General features: G+C 39.9%; 1 protein-coding gene across 1 annotated transcript in view; it reads right to left on the reverse strand.

Annotated features, from left to right (window-relative positions):
* Positions 1 to 1,755: 1,755 nt before the first annotated feature.
* LOC139707402 (uncharacterized) overlaps positions 1,756 to 21,429 on the reverse strand; it is a 68,816-nt gene continuing 49,142 nt past the window's right edge. The window contains exons 8-11 of the mRNA XM_071618637.1: positions 7,630 to 7,856; positions 6,092 to 6,228; positions 4,925 to 5,063; positions 1,756 to 2,858 (exon numbers count right to left, since the gene is read on the reverse strand). Of these exons, the coding sequence (XP_071474738.1) occupies positions 7,720 to 7,856 (137 nt within the window). The 3' untranslated portion in view covers positions 1,756 to 2,858; positions 4,925 to 5,063; positions 6,092 to 6,228; positions 7,630 to 7,719. The remainder of the gene's footprint in view (positions 2,859 to 4,924; positions 5,064 to 6,091; positions 6,229 to 7,629; positions 7,857 to 21,429) is intronic.

Consider the following 21,429-nt stretch of genomic DNA (forward strand, 5'->3'; position numbering starts at 1 on the left):
AATTCCTCTGGATTTCAAAGCCAAAACCACTCATACAAATACTTAAAACTTTTGAGTGTAAAGCATAGTTGACCTCACAACTCCCCACAGGAGTGGCCATGTCTCTACACAGGGAGATTTATTGAAGGGTTTTTTTTCTTCATTGCTGCTGGTAATGGTGGTGGTTTTCTTGATAATGATTACAGTTTTTGTCCTGTATTTATTTGTGTTCATTTTTAACTATTTCTATGAAATAATTGTAGACTAATATTTTAATTCTGGAAGGTGAAAGGACATAAAAGACATCTGCTGAAGGATTATTTTAAGATTTTTATTTCAAAATTTATGGAATGATTTTTAATTAAGGTTCTTAAATAAATTTATTGTTGTGAAGTCAATGACATACACATGCACATGTGTGTTAAACTGTGGTCTGTGGCCCACCTGTATCAGAATCATCAGTGTGTCAAATTGTGTCTGCAGCAGTATCACCTGGGATACTTACATAAAGAGGCATATCCTAGATTAGAGTCCCACACCCACTAAAGTGCTTGATATTGCAGCTCAGGGAGTCGCTCCCACAATCCCCACAGCTGATTGTGAAACAGACTCCCCTTTTGAAATAAAAATCTTCAAAATTCTTTTTAACTTTTGATCTTCTTTATATTGAGGGTGGAGGCTGATGGACTGCCTGGCCCTGATGGCCACTGCAAAGGGGAACATGCACTGAGACAGGTTTCTGATTAACACAGCCTAGCTAAATACACACTTGCTTATTTCCTGCCCTTTCCCCGCACTGTGCCCTCTATTCTTATAAAAGCTTTCCACGTCTCTGAGTCACCAAAGATGGAGACTTGTGAAAGAAAATGTTCTTCATCTTGCTCAAAACCAAGATGGAAAGAAACCTAATTTTTCACTGCCATCCTGACTCCTGAGTTTTATTTATTTATAATATTTTTTAGTTGTAGTTAGACACAATACCTTTATTTTTATGTGGTGCTGAGGATTGAACCCAGCACCTCTCACATGCTAGGCGCACGCTCTATCCCTGAGCCACAACCCTAGCCCCATGACTCCTGAGTTTTAATGCTGCAGAACAAACAGCAAAATATGCCCTTCCCTTTGAGAACTGTAAAGACACATCAAGTTTAAGAATCACTCTGCCATACCTTAGAGACTATTGCAAAATGGCAAAGAGGTAAAATTGTAACTTAAACTGAGACTTCAGAATAAGCCAATAAATTTTGTCAAGAGTTTTATTTTCTATTCTTTCAAAATTTTATAGTTTTTTAAAAAAGAAATGTCCTTTTTTTAAAAAAATATTTTTTAGTTGTTAATAGACCTTTATTTTATTTATTTATTTATATGTGGTGCTGAGAATCAAACCCAGTGCCTCACACATGCAAGGCAAGTGCTCTACCACTGAGCCACAATGCCAGTCTTATAATCTTTTTAAAATTTATTCTAATTAGTTATACATGACAGTATTGTACACAAATGGAGCAACAATTTCTCCTTCTGGCTGAACGTGGTGCAGAGTCACACCAGTAGTGTAGTAACACATGTATATAGGGTATTAAAGTCTCTCTCATTCCACCATCCTTCACACCTGCACAATCCTTCCCTCCCCTCTGCCCAATCCAAAGTTCCTCATCTCCCAACCCTGCTTTATGGATCAGCATCCGCTTATCAGAGAAAACATTCAGCCTTTGGTTTTTTGGGTTTGGCTTATTTTATTTTCTATTCTTAACACTTGTTCTAGGGACGGGTGTAGAAATGGGAAACAAAGCCGACAAAAGGAAACTATTTATACAAATTTTGCTTTTAAAAACAAAATAGCCATTGAAAGACCATTACTCTATTTCACCCTCCCTGTCCATGAGTGATGTTGGCCTTCAACGGATGGCTACAGCAACATAAATAAATCGCTGTCTTACATTTATACACACCTACTCACACCCTAGGAACACTCTAAAGACACAAAGGAGGCTTCAGTACAATTGGGGCCTGGCCCACACCACTAAGAAACAAGTAGAGGCTGCCATACGCAAGAGTTTGCATAGGCTTGGTGTGGACATCAGTCTCATATTCCCCTGAGGGATGTTAGGTTACAAAATGGCACAGCATACTTAATGGGGAGGAGGGGGGGCAGTAAAATTTGGAGAACATGTTAATAAAGGAAGCAGATTGTGCTAGGGTATGAATGAGAGGGTCTCTTAGGGAGTCACCAATTTCCTTCCTCACATGGACTCAAAGTGGTCAGACCTGATGGTGCAGTGCGAAGTCCAGCCTGGCTTGGCCTAGAGGAGCTACCTGCTCAGGTGTAAATCCATGAAAGGTGGTCACTGAGTTTCACTGACACTGTCCATAAGTGCCCTGCTGCTCACTAGGGTGCTTCTAGAACTGCCAAGGGGCTCTACATTGGGACCACATGACCCATGTGTAGGAGGCAACCATTTCCCCCAAGTTGATCTTCTGAGGAGAGCTGCTGAGGTGAGAATCATGCTGTGGCAGGTGCTGTGCCACTGAGGCTGCTCAGAAGCAGTGTCACAGGGTTTACCATGCAATCTTAGGTGCATTTTGCCTAGAGCTGGGCCTGGTGCTATTTGACTACTGGTATTCCATCACTGCCAGGAAGTCATTCTGCCTTTCTGCCTACCCTAGTAGGAGACATCTCTGATGACCTCTTTAGACCTGCACCAGCTTTGAAGGAATAGAACTCAGATGCTCCTTAGCAGATAGGAAGTTGTTCAGATGTGGGGAGGGGGGGGAGTAGGCCTCATGTTTTAGGGACCTGTGGTGGCTTTGCTGCTTGTGTGGCTCCTGGAAGGCAAGGGTTTCAATGCTGGAGCACACAGTAGGGCCTTTAAGGATTTCACCTGCAAGAAAATGAAAGAATCCTGTTCAGATGAAACTGTTAGACCCCATTTATGATGCCCAGAGCTGGAATAAGGGCAAAGCATGCAGGAAGGCAGGAATATGGTAGGAGGTGGTTAAGAGGATGAGCCAAGTGGATGCACTGGGTCTGGAGGAGATTCCAGGTTCCAGTTTAGAGGATAAGCCTCCCTGTGCACCCAAATCCCTGGTGCCCCAGCCATAGCTCTACTGCATGCCATATGGCCAGATCCTACTACTTTCCTTTTATTAAACAGTTCATGCTCCAAGTTATGTGGTCTGAAGGGAAACAAAGGCCTTTGTCATCTTCCAGGAAAAGAAGGATGAAGCATGAAACATGCACATGTAGAAACAGCCTGTATTGAAGAGGACATATTGGGGAAAGTTCCCCTGTTAAGTGTGTGTCTCAGTTTTTTTTTAAGAAGAAGTCAAATTGGCAGGGACCTCAGAGATCATCTAAGTCTAGGTCCACCTTTAACAGATGAGGGACAGTAGCTCACAGAGACAAAGGGGCCAGCCAAAGGCATACAATCAGTTAATGACAAGCCTGGACTTAGAGACCAGACATCAGGAAGAAGAGAGGGTGGCCTGTACACTGCAGGGAGCCAGCAAGAACTGGAGGCTGCTGGGTTAACTTGGCAGGGATAGGAGGAGGCTGTACAGAGCCAATCCTGTAAGTATTGTGATAAGAGGCTCAGGAAAGAAAGCAATCCTCAGAGAAGAACCAAAGGGAATTAGAAAACAAGAGCTAGTTATTAAAACATGGCCCATCCTTGATCACACTATGGCTGTCAAGGCTCTCAGGGTACAATATAGGAGCATTCCTAGAAGGTTCAACTGCTCTGATGTTTACCATATAAGTTTAAAGGTTTAATTTCTGATTTTTAAAAAAAATATTTTTATTAGATGATTTTTTTAAAACTTATTTGTATGTGGTGCTAAGAACCGAACCTAGGGTGTCACACATCCTAGGCAGCACTCTACCACAGAGCCACAACCCCAGGCCCTAATTTCTGATTTTTAAAACAGTCAATTACACATTAAGTTTTTCTTCAAAGGATTTCTAGGGAATTATTAGCACAGCATTTAAGTAAATATAGAGGATATCTGGTATGTATATTTTAAAAACTTTTCCCTTAAAGTTCAGTGTTTTTTATCAGTTTTTCTTTTTTTTTAATCAAGGATGTTTTTTAAATAAAATGAGGTGTCAAAATAAAATTACTGTTCTTAACCTAATTTTGTGCACTAAAGTCAATTTATAATGTTATGCCTTATTTGGTTTTTCATAAAGTAATTCAGGAAAGTCCAGAATGCACAAATGGCCTCAAGATCTCTTGATAGACAACTAACTCACTGATAAATTTTGAAATCAGTTTCTTCCCTTAAGGACCAACTGAACTGCATTTCTCCTGGCTCCTTGATTGACTGACATCAAGGAGAGAAAATTGGGCTAAAGAGGAGAGATGGTGAGAAGGGGAGAGCAAGGGCAGGGGAGGAAGCTGAGGGGGCAGGAGGGTGAAGGGATGGAATCCTAGGAGGAGGCTATCCAGGAGGTAAGACCTGTCTAGTGGACCAGATATCTCCTGGAAGGTCAAAGGAGGTCAGGGTCACTTACAGATCTGATGACAGATGGTGATGTGTTTGAAGCAGGCTCTGTGTCTGTGTAAGGTGCAACTGTTTCCTTAGCTCCAAGTTAGTCCTTGCCTTCAAAACATTTTTCAGTGACCAGGACACTTCAAAACAGTGTCCTGGTCACTGAAAAAAGAAAAGAGCTCCACAAAGAAGGAATTACTAGCTGGGCCTTACTTGCTGGTATGCATTTTCAAAGGCATTTTCTTCTGACCCCTCAATCATGGCCAGTTGCTGACCCCTTCCACCCCTCCCTCTGCACCCACAATAACTCATGGCTTAGGAGGTTTGGGCCCAGTAGATCAGACTCCCCCCTCCCAACATTCCAGTGCCTCTGTGGTCACTGTTCATCTGCAGCACAAGTGGGGCATCTGTAAGACCACCCCTTTCCTCTGCAGCTCCACAGCTCAGGGGCACCTACACTGGCTGACAATGAACTGCTCCATGTTCTCCTTCTGCTGGTTGGCAGTCCTCAGATGCTCAGCTGTGCTCTGAAGGGGCCTCTCCTGTTTGGATACTTGGGCTCGCAGATCCAGGAGCTCCCTTTCCATTGACTCATCCTGGGGAAGAAGTTACAGGCTCTCAGACAACAGTTTGGAAACCAAATGCATCCTGTGCTTTCTGGTTCCTACCAATCAGAAGGAGTACTTGATAATCTTCTCAATGCTTCCAGACTGAGTTCCCTCCATTATAGCTTCTCAATCCCTCAGTTCAGAACATTTGAGAGAGAGAGACCACAGGATAGGAATGTTGAGAACCTGAAAGCCCCCAATCAGACTAGCATAGGTCTACATTACTATGAACAAGGAGACCCTGACTCCAGACCCACAGCAACTCCAAACTGTGAACAAGACCTCCAACACGGTCCTTGCAGAAGTTTTTTCTCATCCTTTCCCCATCCATGCAGGTCTTGGAATTTCAGAGATACTATGTCTGGGACACAGGGCTGCACCGATAACAGTGTTCATGCTTCAAAATGTCTGTACGAACCTGAAGATGGTAAAGTACCTCCTTGGAATTTGCATAGTTTACATATTAGTAACATTAATGTGGAACTAAAAACTAGTGAGGGGATCCAGAGGCTGGCCCACCCAAAGCAGGACAATTTCTTAGGGGCTCTACATTTTCCCCAGACTGGCACAGAGATGAAAGGTGTGTTGGGATTCTAGGAGCATGACTGACAGAAGCTGCAGGATCATAACGACATCCTTTGATCTTTTGAACAAGAAGCCCTGAGGAGTGGAGACTCTTCAAAGGCCCCTGAATTTCAGCTCAAACTTCAGAATTATTAGAAGTGGACTTTTATGGATTACCAGGGTGCCTATGTCTGTGTTTCTCCATTTTCTTTTCTTCTCTTTGAATTATTGTCTTAGAGGTTTGGGTGTGAGGATGAAGTAAGGTAATCAGAGCTTCAATGAAAGCAGCCACCATGGACCAGGGGTCTCCCTCCCGGATCCTGCACCAAGGTCCAGCACTTTCTAACAACCCATGTAGCTTATGACCCTCAGAAATCTCTGGAACTGAGAATACAGAATCTCCTGGGGCAGAAGAGCAGGGCTTATACCAGAAGACAACACTGGCCTCTTACCACTTTGCCAGGCAGCCCAGGAAGCTTGGTAAAGCTGCTCTCCAGAACATTGTCAGGAGGGAGGCTGACTCCTCTAGGGTGTGCTGCAGGGCATGGGCGCTGCTTCTTAGCTCATGGAAACATTTGTTGGCTGCTGCCTGTGGAAAGGTGGGAGGTAGCCATGGACATCACTGAAGATGAGACATCTCAGGGCTCAGGACATTATAGGCCTGCACAGGACTCAAGCTTCCTTTGTCAATGAGGCACAAAGCATGGGCTGCTTGAACCTGTAAAACCCTGGCTCATCCCTTTGAGGCCTCAGGACTGAAGTACTGCTCCCTTTATCTGGAATGCCTCCTCCACCTGGACACCCTTTATAAAGCTGTCAAAGCTCATTCCCATGTCATGTCCTCTACAGACATTTTACCTTCCTTGTATGCAATAAAAGACCCCTCTGCACTAGTGAACTCAAGGCACAAGAGGTGACTTCTCACATTGGGCCTGTGGTCCCTCAGTTGGTTTATAAATAGGGGTCTGTGTCTTGCCCTGAAGTGGGGGTTCCCTGGATGCAAGGCTCTGTCTACACATCCATGGGTCTCTGGTGGCTCAGACAGCACAGCCACTGGCCCTTGTTATCTCTCAACAGAGAGGCACTCTGAGAAGCATTGCAGACTGCCTCCCTCCTATTGCTCCATGGGAAAAAAGAAATGTTGTGGCAGCCAGGTTCTTCCTTTTTCCACACACAAGGCCTTTATGGATGCAAATCCCTGTCCATCTGATTAATTTTAATCTGTTCATATGGGCCAGCATGACTGTAACAGATAATTGTTGAGAGCCACAGCTGAAGGGGCCCCAGCAAACTTCCAGCTGCCAGCAAACTTCCAGCTGCCGGCTGATGATTGGCTCACAGCGGCCCCAGCAACATCTAGCTGATTGGCTCCTCTGTGGTGATGCTCATTGGGCTGTTTCCCTGCCCTTTCAGACCACGGAGCTGCTCATTGGGGGACTTTTTTGGCTTCACCCACGTGACCCAGCCAATCAGTCTCAAGAGCAGGAGGATTGTGGGAGGGGGAGAGAAGCTTGTGTTGGAGAGAGAGGCTTGTGGGAAGCCGGTGGTGGCAGTTGAGGCTCTGAGGGTTTTTCATGAGAGGCTGTTTTGTTTGGCGTGTGTGGTTCTAAAAATAAAGTTAGTTTCTTTTGACAAGTGGGTCCTGATTGTGCCCAGCCAGACTGCGGCAGATAATAAACCATCAGAGGGTGCTGATTTCGACATCATATGGACATCAACACTTAACAAATGCTTTACTGAGGATGGTGGCAATGCTGCAGACTTCTCTGTGGCTCTAAGGGAGAATATCTGGTTGGCCTTCTGAACAACAGAGTAGAACTTAGAATGAAATCAGGAGATAGGGAAGCAAGGGCTTGGCTAGAATGAGTGGAAGATACTTTCTCTGTCATTGGGAGATGCAGGCCACAAAAATAAATAGCAGAGAAGAAAGTAGAATTAAGGACAAAGGGCACAAAGAAAGGATGAACCCAGGAGGTGCAGGTGTGACTACCTCTGAGCTCTGAGCCTCAAGGTCCAGGAAGTTGCATGTGGGCCTCAGGAGAGACTGGATCTTTTGAACCAGCTGTTTTCCCTCTCCAATCTACTCTCTGAGAGCAGTAAAGTCATCGATGCGGCCTATGATGTGGCAGCCATACTTGTTGGTGAAGAAGCCATGTGCAGTATCATCCTCTAGCTTGAGAGAATTCTTCATTCCTGAAAGATCATCCGAATTCAGCTCTGAAAAAGAAAACCACAATAATACAGGATCTGCTGTTATTCATGATAATATCCTCAGTTCCCCCAGGATCAAGAAAGGCAGCCTTCAAAAATGCAGGTGGGTCAAGTCCATAGAGACATTTTGATTTCTTTATTTTTATAATATTTCTTACATCATTACATAATGATAAACTTGCCAGAAGACAAATTTTGTCTTCATTGACAAGTGGCTATTCAGGACAAATAGCATAAACATGAAAAGTTTTCTGGATAGAAAAGGCACAGACAAGTAAATAAGAATGTGTACAGGGCAATGACCCAAAGAGAGCAATAGGACAACTGTGGCAAGAAGAAGAATGAGAAGAAAGGCAATTCCAGAAGATTCAATGAACAGGACTGAAGGCTTTGTGGCACACAGAAAATTTTCTATTGTGTATATATAACACATTTTTAAAAAATCCATTCAGCTACTGAAGGGCATATCTAGGTTGGTTTCACAGTTTAGCTATTGTGAATTGTGCTGCTATAAACATTGATGTAGCTGTGTCCCTGTAGTATGTTGTTTTTAAGTCCTTTGGGTATAGACAGAGGAGAAAGATAGCTGGGTCAAATGGTGGTTTCATTCCCAGATTTCCAAGGAATCTCCATACTGCTTTCCATATTGGCTGTACCAATTTGCAGTCCCACCAGCAGTGTATGAGTGTAACTTTTCCCCCACATCCTTGCCAACACTTATTGTTGTTTGTTTTCACAATAGCTGCCATTCTGACTGGAGTGAGATGAAATCTTAGAGTAGTTTGGATTTGCATTTCTCTAATTGCTAGTGATAATGAATATTTTTTCATGTATTTGTTGACTGACTGTACATCATCTTCTCAGAAGCATCTGTTCAGGTCCTTGGCCCATTTATTAAGTTGGTTATTTGTTTTTTTGGTGCTTAGCTTTTTGAGTTCTTTATATATCCTAGAGATTATTGTTCTATCTGATGGGTGAGGGGTAAAAAACTTGCTCCCAAGATGTATGCTCTCTATTCACCTCACAGATTGTTTCTTTTACTGAGAAGAAGATTTTTAGTTTGAATCCATCCCATTTATTGATTCTTGGTTTTAATTCTTGTGCTGTGGGAGTCTTATTAAGGAAGTTGGGGTCTAATCCCACATGATGAAGATTAGGGCCTACTTTTTCTTCTATTAGATGCAGGGTCTCTGGTTTAATTCCTAGGTCCTTGATCCACTTTGAGTTTATTACTCAGACATAAAAGAGAATAAAATCATGGCATATGCAGGTAAATGGATGGATTTGGAGAAGATAATGCTAAGTGAAGTTAGCCAATCCAAAAAAAAAAAAAAAAAAAAACAAACCAAAAACAAATGGCAAATGTTTTCTCTGATATAAGGTGACTGACTCAAAGCGTGGTAAGGAGGGGGAGCATGGGAGGATTAGACGAACTCTAGATAGGGCAGAGGGGTGGGAGGGAAAAGGAGGGAGCGGGAGGTTAGCAATGATGGTGGAATGAGATGGACATCATTATCCAAAGTACATGTATGAAGACATGAATTGGTGTGAACATACTTTATATACAAACAGAGATATGAAAAATTGTGCTCTATATGTGTGATAAGAATTGTAATGCATTCTGCTGTTATGTATTTAAAAAATAAAATCAATTAAAAATTTTTCTAAATTCACATAACACACTTACAGAGGACCAACAGTTATTTGCATTAATAATTTTCCTCCATTGTGTCCAAGCCTTTTAGTTGTCATATTTATACCATTTATCCTGGTGACAATGACAGTATCTGAGCCAGGAGAAGAGAAAGAAGAGCTATGGAGGACCAGAGTTAGAAAATTCACGGCAATGTCCCAAACTACAGAGGAAATAACTGAATCTAGGGAGTAAAAACCACCTGTTTAGGATACTTCAAATACCCTGCACCCCAAATCATGCATAGTCTAGGCTTTTCCACATAAGAACTAAGGCACCAGGACTTCCCTCTCATATCATTAGCATACATATGCCACATGGAAAAGCAAAAGTCAACAGATTGATATGTTTCTACTATTTAGAACAAAAAATGTTTGATGGATGGGATTCCAAAGGAATGCATTTTAAAAACTTGTTAGGTCCAATTTCATAAACCAACTTTGAGTATAATGTTCTATGTGCTGTCTAGTACAATGCCTTGTAATGAAACTTAAATATGCACAAATCAAATACATATATAAAATACACACACATATGCATATATGTGATAAGTGTATATGTTAAAATATTGATCAAAGGCTGGGGTGCAGTTCAGTGGTAGAATACTTGCTTAGCACACAGAAGGACTTGGGTTCAATTCCCCTGTTATTACAAAAGTTGATCAAAATGTGAAGCAACACAAAAAAGGAGTTCCTGGTAAGAGGGGAGTGGGTCAGAGCCAGGTTCCAGTTCAGGCCTCTGGGGGCTGGGAACAAGAGGAAGAGCAGGGACTGAGTCATGGTGTTACACCTTAGCTGGTGCATGGGAAAACAGTGATGGGGAAGTCTTGTTAGAAGGAAGTGAAGATGTGACTCAACACCATACCCACCATGGCAGCTCCAAATGGGGAAGGCAACAACCTAATATATGCCTAGCAGTTCCTGTCAGCTGGGTACTGTGCTTAGCAGTTCACAGATGTTTCTTACTTAACGGCCAAAATATAAAGTCCATGAAACTGTCTACTTTCACCTGACCATTGAGGTCGTTATCTGAGAAATGAGTATTCAGGGCAACCAGAGAAAATAAGTACTAACGTGACCCAAGAACATCTGGCATGAGAATATCAAGGCTCAGACTTAGAGAAACCTGAGCAGAAGTGATTGAGGATATGGCCATGCAGGCGATTGGAGAGGGTGAATTAATTGGTGCCCCAAAAGGCAAAATAGAAGACACAGAGTGGAATGATGTGTCAAGAGGTTGGGGAGTGGGGCCTCTGTTAACACTCAAATTATAACTAGGGAAGCAAGATAGAGAGTGGATATTGAAGAGAGCCAGAGAAATCTGGTAAACATGCTTATCTGAAGAGGCAGGCAAGAGACTGGGGCAGAAGTGGATGTCTACCATGTGGAAAAATTGTGCCTGTCACCCAGCACTTTCCCACAGCCTTGGTTTCTTTAGGGACAGGAGCATTTTGCCACATACTGAAGTCCCTCTAGTGAAGGAAAGAAAGCCACTCTAGAGTGTGGAAGGTCTGTGATACTGAGACAGAGACTAGTGAAGTGGAAGGAAGACCAACTAAAAGGCCAAGTACCTGGTTTGGTCTCTAAGCTCTGTAAACCCAGCTTGTCTATTAATGTCTCAGTGCCCCCCTTTGCCAGTTGGATCATGTAAAATACAGTAAAACCTGTCCTACTATAAATGAAATTGGAAAAAAACAGGCTCCAGGACAATGTGTCTCTCATCTATAGCCAAACTTCCATAGAATTTTTGTTTTTGTTTTTTTAGATTTTTATAATGATTTTCTTACATGTATTTCTTTTTAAAATTAGAGCTTTATAGTCATACATAGTAGTGGGTTCATTTGGACAAAATCATACATGCACGCAATTTGATTTCAGTTCATGATTCGCCCCTTTCCCTTCCTCTTTTACTCCGTGTCCTCCCTAAAGTCTCTCAATCACCTTCATCTACTCTACTAGACTTCCTTTTGCTCATCTATTAATTTATATTTGATTGTTTCTTTCTACCTATGCATAAAGGTGGAGTCCCCTGTGGTATCTTTAAACGTGCACATGACAACTTTTTAAGAATTCATTCTGGGGCTGGGGTTGTGTCTCAGTGGTAGAACACTTGTTTGGCACGCATGAGTCTCTGGGTTCGATCATCAGCACCAGGTAAAAATAAATAAAAATAAAGATATTGTGTCCATCTACAACTAAAAAAAAGATTTAAAAAGAATTCATTCTGCATTGCCTCCCCTTACCCATCCCTGCACTCTGCCTCTTGATTTTCTCCATTGCTGCTCTTTCCTTTATCTGTGTGATATTCTATCCTGCCCTCCCCATTTCCTTTGTTTACTCTAGTTTCTGCATGAGAGTAACATTCAAGCTTTGAGTTTTTGTGCTTGGATTTTTCATGTAGCATGACATTCTCATTTCTATCCATTTACCTGCAAATGCCATAATTTCATTCTCTTTTATGGCTTTGTAGAACCCCAGTGTGCGTGTGTGCGTGTGCCTGTGCACATGTGTGTACACATGCACACATGTCATATGAGATATATATATATATATATATATATATATATATATATATATATATATATATATATATATATATATCAGAATTTTAAAATTTATTTATCTATTGAGGGGAATCTGGGTTGATTCCATAATTTAGCTATTGTGAATTATGCTGCTATAAACTTTGAGGCAGCTGTCACTGTAATATGCTGATTTTAGATGTTTTGGAAAAATACCAAGGAGTGGGCAGATGCTCATAGGATGCTTACATCCCTAGTTTTTTGATGAATCTCCATAGTGTCTTCTGGAGTTGTACTAGTCTGCAGTCCCACTAACAATGTACAAGTGCACCTTTTCCCCCACCACCTTCCCCACATTTTGTTTTGTGTGTATTCTTGATCATTGCCATGGTGGAGTGAGATGAAATTTTAGCGTTGTTTTCATTTGTGTTTCTCCGATTGCTAGTGAGGTTGAAGCTTTTCTCAAAGATTTGGCAATTTGTGTTTCTTTTGTTAAAAAAAATTGTGTTTCTTTTTTTTAATTGCCCATTGATTGATTGGGTTACTTGGGATATTTTTGTTTCAAGTGTTTTGAGTTATTAACATATTCTGGGTATTAATCCCTGATCAGATGAGTTCTGGCCAAGACTTTTTCACATTCTGTAGGCTCTCTCTTCACTCTCTTATTTCTTTCCTTTGCTGGGAAGAAGTTTTGTAGTTTGATGGCGTTCCACTTATTTACTCATAGTTTCAGTTTATGTACTTTTGAGTGTCCTGTTAAGGAAGCTGGTGCCAGCAATTTTATGATAGAAGGTTGGCCCTATGTTTTCTTCTAGCAGTTATAAGGTTTCTAGTCTAATTCCTAAGTCTTTGATCCATTTTGACTTGAGTTTTGTGCAGGGTGAGAAATAGGGTTTTAGTGTTATTTTTAAATTTTTTTTAAAAAAATTTTTAGTTGTGGATGAACACAATACCTTTACTTTTTTACTTTTATATGGTACTGAGGATCAAACCCAGTGCCTCACATGTGCGAGGCAAGCACCCTGCCGCTGAGCCACAATCCCAGCCCTTAGTGTTATTTTTCTACATAGTTATCCAGTTGTCCCAGCACCATTTATTAAAAAGGCTCTTTTCTCCAACGTATATTTTTGGCACCTTTGTTAAGTATCAGAGGACTCTAAGTATGTGGATTTGTCTCTGTCTTTTATTCTGTCCTATTGGTCTATGGGTCTATACCTGTGGTGCCAATATCATGCTGTTTTTGTTACTACAGCTCTGCAACACTACTAGTATTCTGTGTTTAATAATGGTACCAATAAGAAAAAACAAACTGAAACAAAAACTAGTTCAGGAATTGGATAGTAGGAGTCAACTGTGTGGCTAATATATTAACATTCCCAATTGAAGCGGTGGGAATTACAAAGTGAGTGTGTGTGTGTGTGTGTGTGTGTGTGTGTTGTGTGTAGCTATTTTTCTTTAATACCTTTATTTATTTATTTATTTATTTTTATGTGGTGCTGAGGAACAAATCCAGTGCCTCACACATGCTAGGCAAGCACTCCACCACTGAGCTACACAACCCCAGTCCTAGAAATACAGTATTTTTAATGAAAATTCTTTAAAAATATTATTATTTTTACATGACAGTAGAGTAAATTTTAACATATTATACAAACACAGAATAAGTATAATTTGTTGAAAATAGGATCCCCCCCATTATTGATGAGGGGGGATCCTATACATGATGAGGAGCTACATTGGTCGTGTAATTATAGATAAAGATAGGAAAGATGTCTCCTATTCATTCTATTGTATTTCCTATTACCATGCTCCCTCCTTCTCTTCATTTCCCTTTGTCTAGTCCAATGAACCTCTAATCTTCCACTCCCTTGTTGTGAGTTAGTATCCATATTCTGCCTTTGGTTTTTTGGGATTGCCTTATTTCACTTAGCATGATAATCTCTAGTTCCATCCATTTACTGGCAAATGATATAATTCCATTCTTCTTTACGGCTTAGTAGTATTCCATTATATATGTATACCACCTTCTTTGTCCATTCATCTGATGTAGGGCACCAGATGAATGGATAAAGGTTGGTTCCTTAGCTTGAATATTGTGAACTGTGCTGCTATTAAATATTGAAATGGCTGTGTCACTGTAGTATGCTGATTTTAAGTCCTCTGTGTATAAAGTGAGGAGTGGGATAATGGGGTCAAACGGTGGTTCCATTCCAAGTTTTGTGAGGAATATCAATACCGCTTTCCAGAGTGGTTGCGCCAATCTGTAGTTCTACTAGCCATGTATTAAGTGAACCTCTTTTCCCACAGTCTTTACTGTTGCTTTTATTTTTAATATTTACCATTCTGAGTGGGGTGAGATGGATTCAGTGTAGTTTTGATTTATGTTTCTCTTATTGTTAGAGATTTTAAACAGTGCAGCATGTGGATCAACCAAGTTCAGGCAGCTTTTCTGATCTTAGAGGGTTTTTTTTGTACTAAATCTGTGTTTCTCTGTGTTCTCCCTCCCTTTGTGGGGAATCTTTGCTGCTTTTGGTACCCATGTGGCAGGTGGGTTGGCTTCTATGTATTCTTTTTCTTTGTTTTATACTCAAATTTCTGATCCCCTAATCCAACTGAATGTCCAATATTATATTTTTTGAAATTCCTTTTCATCAACCTCAGTAAGTGGATATTTCCTGCTGCTGTGCTCATGAGACAAGGCTCAACATGGAATGTAGCTTTCCACTATCTCACCATCTTCTGCTCTTGTAATACAGCTTTTTATCCAGGATGATTGCTCATCAATTTTGACACTTTTCAGGTTGATGCCATCCCATTTGTGGATGTTTGATTTATTTCTTGCACTTTAGGAGTGTACTTAAGGAATTCAGCTCCTGAGCTTTGATGTTAGAGTGTTTGGCCTACGTTTTCTTTTAGTAGATGCAGGGTTTCTGGTCTACTTCTAAGGTCTTTGATTTGCTTTGAGTTTAGTTTTAAGAAATAGGGGTTAAATTTCATTTGACTATCTATGGATTTCCAGTTTTTCCAGCACCATTTGTTGAAGAGGCTATACTCAGCACACTACAGTGATGTAGTCATATCAATGTTTTTAGCAGCACAATTCACAATAGCTAAGCTGTGGAGTCAACCTAAGTTTTATACACACACACACACACACATATATACATATGTGTGTGTGTATGTATATATCACTGAGGCATAAATGAGAATAACTTTATGACATTTGCCAGTAAATGGATGGATCTAGAGACTATCATGCTAAGTGAAATAAGACAATCCACCAAAACACAAAGATCAAATGTTTTCTCTGATATTTGGAAGCTAATCTACACTAAGGGGGAGGGAAGAGGAGAAGAATTAGACAAAGGGGAATGACAAAGAGGAGCGATAAGGAAAGGAAATGAATGGTAAGAAAAGGAATGAATCTGACACAACTTTCCTATGTACATATAGGGATACAGCAGACAGAATCTCACCACTGTGTACATGTATAGGCCTGGGGTAATAATTAGAATAAGATATAGTCTATGCTTGTATAATGATATCAAAATGGGCTTTAATCTCATGTATAACTAAAAAGACCCAATAAAATAAAAACAATAAAAACAATCGACTTTTCATTTGCATGTCCAAGGTAATAATCCAGGTTTAAGTTAGACTTGTTTCCAAAAAAACCTCAAGAGAAGGATCCATGTGCTAGTAACTTAGGAAGGCCACATTCCCAGCTGAAAGAGGCAATAATGTCAAGGAAGTCAGGTACAGAAGGCAAAACAGTCTAAAAGTATGGAATTTAAGAGAAGGTGGCATGTGTCTGAAAGATGCTCTTCACAGGGTTAAGACCCTAATCTGACTGGGGTTCCCTGTGGCAGTTATAGGGAGTATCAGGAGAGCAGGTGTGAGAACAGAGCAGAGTTCAGAATGTAAACAGGAAATGTAGATGGAAGGGCAGGTCAGGGCTACAAGGCCATGGGAAATACAGATAAGACCAAACAGGGGCTCCATCTGCTGTTGGAGACAAGAACAGGTGAAGAGAAATCACTGAAGAAGTAGGAGCTACAATCCTATATAGAGTTAAAAGGAGTCAATTGCATCCCAGAGCCACCATACCTGAAGCCTGAAGGCCAGGGAATCTGCATGCTCTTTTCCACTTGCTAAACAGAATTTTTCTTGTAATTATTTTCTGTTTGCAGACACCTGTGGCTTCATTGAGGACATGCTCTTGAAAACCATCTATGTTGTCAGATGATCCTTTTTTTAAAAAATTTTTATTGTTGGTTGTTCAAAACATTACATAGTTCTTGATATATCATATTTCACACTTTGATTCAACTGGGTTATGAACTCCCATTTTTACCCCATATACAGATTGCAGAATCACATCAGTTACACATCCATTGATTTACATATTGCCATACTAGTGTCTGTTGTATTCTGCTACCTTTCCTATCCTCTACTATCCCCTTCACCTCCCCTCCCCTCCACTCTTCTCTCTCTACCCCCTCTACTGTCATTCATTTCTCCCCCTTGTATTATTTTTCCCTTTCCCCTCACTTCCTCTTGTATGTTATTTTGTATAACCCTCAGGGTCTCCTTCCATTTCCATGCAATTTCCCTTCTCTCTCCCTTTCCATCCCACCTCTCATCCCTGTTTAATGTTAATCTTCTTCTCATGCTCTTCGTCCCTACTCTGTTCTTATTTACTCTCCTTATATCAAAGAAGACATTTGGAATTTGTTTTTTAGGGATTGTCTAGCTTCACTTAGCATAATCTGCTCTAATGCCATCCATTTCCCTGCAAATTCTATGATTTTGTCATTTTTTAATGCAGAGTAATACTCCATTGTGTATAAATGCCACATTTTTTTTTATCCATTCGTCTATTGAAGGGCATCTAGGTTGGTTCCACAGTCTTGCTATTGTGAATTGTGCTGCTATGAACATCGATGTAGCAGTGTCCCTGTAGCATGCTCTTTTTAGGTCTTTAGGGAATAGACCGAGAAGGGGAATAGCTGGGTCAAATGGTGGCTCCATTCTCAGCTTTCCAAGAAATCTCCATACTGCTTTCCAAATTGGCTGCACCAATTTGCAGTCCCACCAGCAATGTACAAGTGTACCCTTTTCCCCACATCCTCGCCAGCACTTGTTGTTTGACTTCATAATGGCTGCCAAACTTACTGAAGTGAGATGGTATCTTAGGGTGGTTTTGATTTGCATTTCTCTGACTGCTAGAGATGGTGAGCATTTTTTCATGTACTTGTTGATTGATTGTATGTCCTCCTCTGAGAAGTGTCTGTTCAGGTCCTTGGCCCATTTGTTGATTAGGTTATTTGTTATCTTATTGTCTAATTTTTTGAGTTCTTTGTATACTCTGGATATTAGGGCTCTATGTGAAGTATGAGGAGTAAAGATTTGTTCCCAGGATGTAGGCTCCCTATTTACCTCTCTTATTGTTTCTTTTGCTGAGAAAAAACTTGTTAGTTTGAGTAAGTCCCATTTGTTTATTCTTGTTATTAACTCTTGTGCTATGGGTGTCCTGTTGAGGAATTTGGAGCCCGACCCCACAGTATGTAGATCGTAGCCAACATTTTCTTCTATCAGACGGCATGTCTCTGATTTGATATCAAGCTCCTTGATCCATTTTGAGTTAACTTTTGTGCATGGTGAGAGAAAGGGATTCAGTTTCATTTTGTTGCATATGGATTTCCAGTTTTCCCAGCACTATTTGTTGAAGATGCTATCCTTCCTCCATTGCATGCTTTTAGCTCCTTTATCAAATATAAGATAGTTGTAGTTTTGTGGGTTGGTTTCTGTGTCCTCTATTCTGTACCATTAGTCCACCCACCTGTTTTGGTACCAGTACCATGCTGTTTTTGTTACTATTGCTCTGTAGTATAGTTTGAAGTCTGGTATGGCTATACCGCCTGATTCACACATCCTGCTTATCTTGTTTTTGCTATTCTGGGTCTTTTATTTTTCCATATGAATTTCATGATTGCTTTCTTTATTTCTACAAGAAATGCCGTTGGGATTTTGATTGGCATTGCATTAAACCTATAGAGAACTTTTGGTAATATCGCCATTTTGATGATGTTAGTTCTGCCTATCCATGAACAGGGTATATTTTTCCATCTTCTAAGATCTTCTTCTATTTCTCTCTTTAGGGTTCTGTAGTTTTCATTGTATAAGTCTTTCACCTCTTTTGTTAGGTTGATTCCCAAGTATTTAATTTTTTTTGAGGATACTGTGAATGGAGTGGTTGTCCTCATTTCCATTTCAGAGGATTTGTCGCTGATATACAGGAATGCCTTTGATTTATGCGTGTTGATTTTATATACTGCCACTTTGCTGAATTCATTTATTAGCTCTAATAGTTTCTTTTTAGACCGTTTTGGGTCTGCAAGGTATAGAATCATGTCTTCTGCAAATAGTGATAATTTAAGTTCTTCTTTTCCTATTTTTATGCCTTTAATTTGTTTCATCTGTCTAATTGCTCTGGCCAGTGTTTCGAGAACTATGTTGTACAGAAGTGGTGAGAGAGGGCATCCCTGTCTTGTTCCAGATTTTAGAGGGAATGCCTTCAATTTTTCTCCATTCAGAATGATGCTAGCCTGAGGCTTAGCATAGATTGCTTTTACAATATTGAGGTATGTTCCTGTTATCCCTAGTTTTTCTAGAGTTTTGAACATAAAGGGATGCTGTACTTTGTTGAATGCTTTTCCCGCATCTATCGAGATGATCATATGGTTCTTATTTTTAAGTCTATTGATGTGGTGAATAACATTTATTGATTTCCATATATTGAACCAGCCTTGCATCCCAGGAATGAATCCTACTTGATCATGGTGCACAATTTTTTTTGATATGTTTTTGTATCTGATTCGCCAGAATTTTATTGAGGATTTTTGCATCTAGGTTCATCAGAGATATTGGTCTGTAGTTTTCTTTCTTTGGAGTGTCTTTGTCTGGTTTAGGAGTCAGGGTGATGTTGGCCTCGTAGAATGAATTTGGAAGTTCTCCCTCTTTTTCTATATCCTGAAGTAGCTTGAAAAGTATTGGTGTTAGTTCCTCTTTAAAGGTTTTGTAAAACTCTGCTGTGTACCCATCCAGTCCTGGGCTTTTCTTAGTTTGTAGTCTTTTGATGGTTTCTTCTATTTCCTCAAATGATATTGGTCTGTTTAGGTTGTCTATATCCTCCTGACTCAATCTGGGCAGATCATATGACTTAAGAAATTTATTGATGCCTTCACTATCTTCTATTTTATTGGAGTATAAGGATTCACAATAATTTCTGATTGTCTTCTGTATTTCTGAAGTGTCTGTTGTGATATTGCCTTTTTCATCCTGTATGCTAGTAATTTGTGTTCTCTGTCTTCTTCTCTTCGCTAGCATGGCTAAGGGTCTGTCGATTTTGTTTATTTTTTCAAAGAACCAACTTTTAGTTTTGTCAATTTTTTCAATTGTTTCTTTTGTTTCGATTTCATTAATTTCAGCTCTGATTTTAATGGTTTCTTGCCTTCTACTTCTTTTGCTGTTGTTTTGCTCTTCTTTTTCTAGGATTTTGAGATGAAGTATGAGATCATTTATTTGTAGGTTTTTTTGTTTTTTTAAGGAATGAACTCCAAGCAATGAATTTTCCTGTTAGAACTGCTTTCAATGTGTCCCATAGATTCCGATATGTTGTGTCTGTGTTTTCATTTATCTCTAAGAATTTTTTAATTTCCTCCTTGATGTCTTCTGTAACCCATTGATCATTCAGTAACCTATTGTCATTCTCCAAGTGATGCATGATTTTTCCTTTCTTCTTTCATTGTTGATTTTCAGTTTCATTCCATTATGATCAGATAAGATGCATGGTATTATCTGTACTCCTTTATGTTGTCTAAGACTTGCCCTGTGACATAATATATGATCTATTTTTGAGAAGGATCCATGTGCGGCTGAGAAAAAAGTGTAACTGCTTGATGTTGGGTGGTATATTCTATATATGTCAATTAAGTCTAGGTTATTAATTGTGTTATTGAGTTCTATAGTTTCCTTATTCAACTTTTGTTTGGAAGATCTGTCCAGTGGTGAGAGAGGTGTGTTGAAGTCTCCCATGATTATTGTATGGTGGTCTATTAGACTCTTGAACTTGAGAAGAGTTTGTTTGATGAACATAGCTGCACCATTGTTTGGGGCATATATATTTATGGTTGTTATGTCTTGTTGGTGTATGGTTCCCTTGAGCAGTATGTAGTGTCCCTCTTTATCCCTCTTGATTAACTTTGGCTTGAAATCTATTTTATTTGATATGAGTATGGACACTCCTGCTTGTTTCCGAAGTCCATATGAGTGATATGATTTTTCCCAACCTTTCACCTTCAGCCTATGTATGTCTTTTCCTATCAAATGTGTCTCCTGTAGGCAGCATATTGTTGGGTCTTGTTTTGTGATCCATTCTACTAGCCTGTGTATCTTAATTGGTGAGTTTAAGCCATTAACATTTAGGGTTATTATTGAGATATGGGTTGTTCTTCCAGCCATATTTGTTTACTTATGTTACTAAACATGGTTTGTTTTCCTCTTTGATTATTTTTCCCCCCTTTACTGTCTTACCTCCCACTGTTGGTTTTCATTGTTATTTTCCATTTCCTCTTCCTGTAATGTTTTGCCAAGGATGTTTTGAAGAGATGGTTTTCTAGCTGCAAATTCTTTTAACTTTTGTTTATCGTGGAAGGTTTTAATTTCATCTTCCATCCTGAAGCTTAATTTCGCTGGATACACAATTCTTGGTTGGAACCCATTTTCTTTCAGTGTTTGAAATATGTTATTCCAGGATCTCCTAGCTTTCAGAGTCTGTGTTGAAAGATTAGCTGTTATCCTGATTGGCTTACCCCTAAATGTAATCTGCTTCCTTTCTCTTGTAGCTTTTAAATTTCTCTCCTTATTCTGTATGTTGGGCATCTTCATTATAATGTGTCTAGGTGTGGATCTCTTATGATTTTGCACATTCGGCATCCTGTAGGCTTCTAGGATTTGGGATTCTGTCTCATTCTTCAAGTCTGGGAAGTTTTCTCATATTATTTCATTGAATAGATTGCTCATTCCTTTGGTTTGGAGCTCTATACCTTCCTGTATCCCAATGACTCTTAAGTTTGGTCTCTTTATGTTATCCCATATTTCTTGGATGTTCTGCTCATGGTTTCTTAACAGTCTTGCTGAGCTGTCTATGTTCTTTTCAAGTTGAAATACTTTGTCTTCATTGTCTGATGTTCTATCTTCTAAGTGTTCTACTCTGCTGGTAGTATTCTCAATTGAGTTTTTAAGTTGGTTTTTTGCTTCCTGCATTTCTAGGATTTCTGTTTGTTTGTTTTTTATAACCTCTA

The sequence above is a fragment of the Marmota flaviventris genome, chromosome 10 (assembly GCF_047511675.1).
Source record: "Marmota flaviventris isolate mMarFla1 chromosome 10, mMarFla1.hap1, whole genome shotgun sequence".
NCBI lineage: Eukaryota > Metazoa > Chordata > Mammalia > Rodentia > Sciuridae > Marmota > Marmota flaviventris.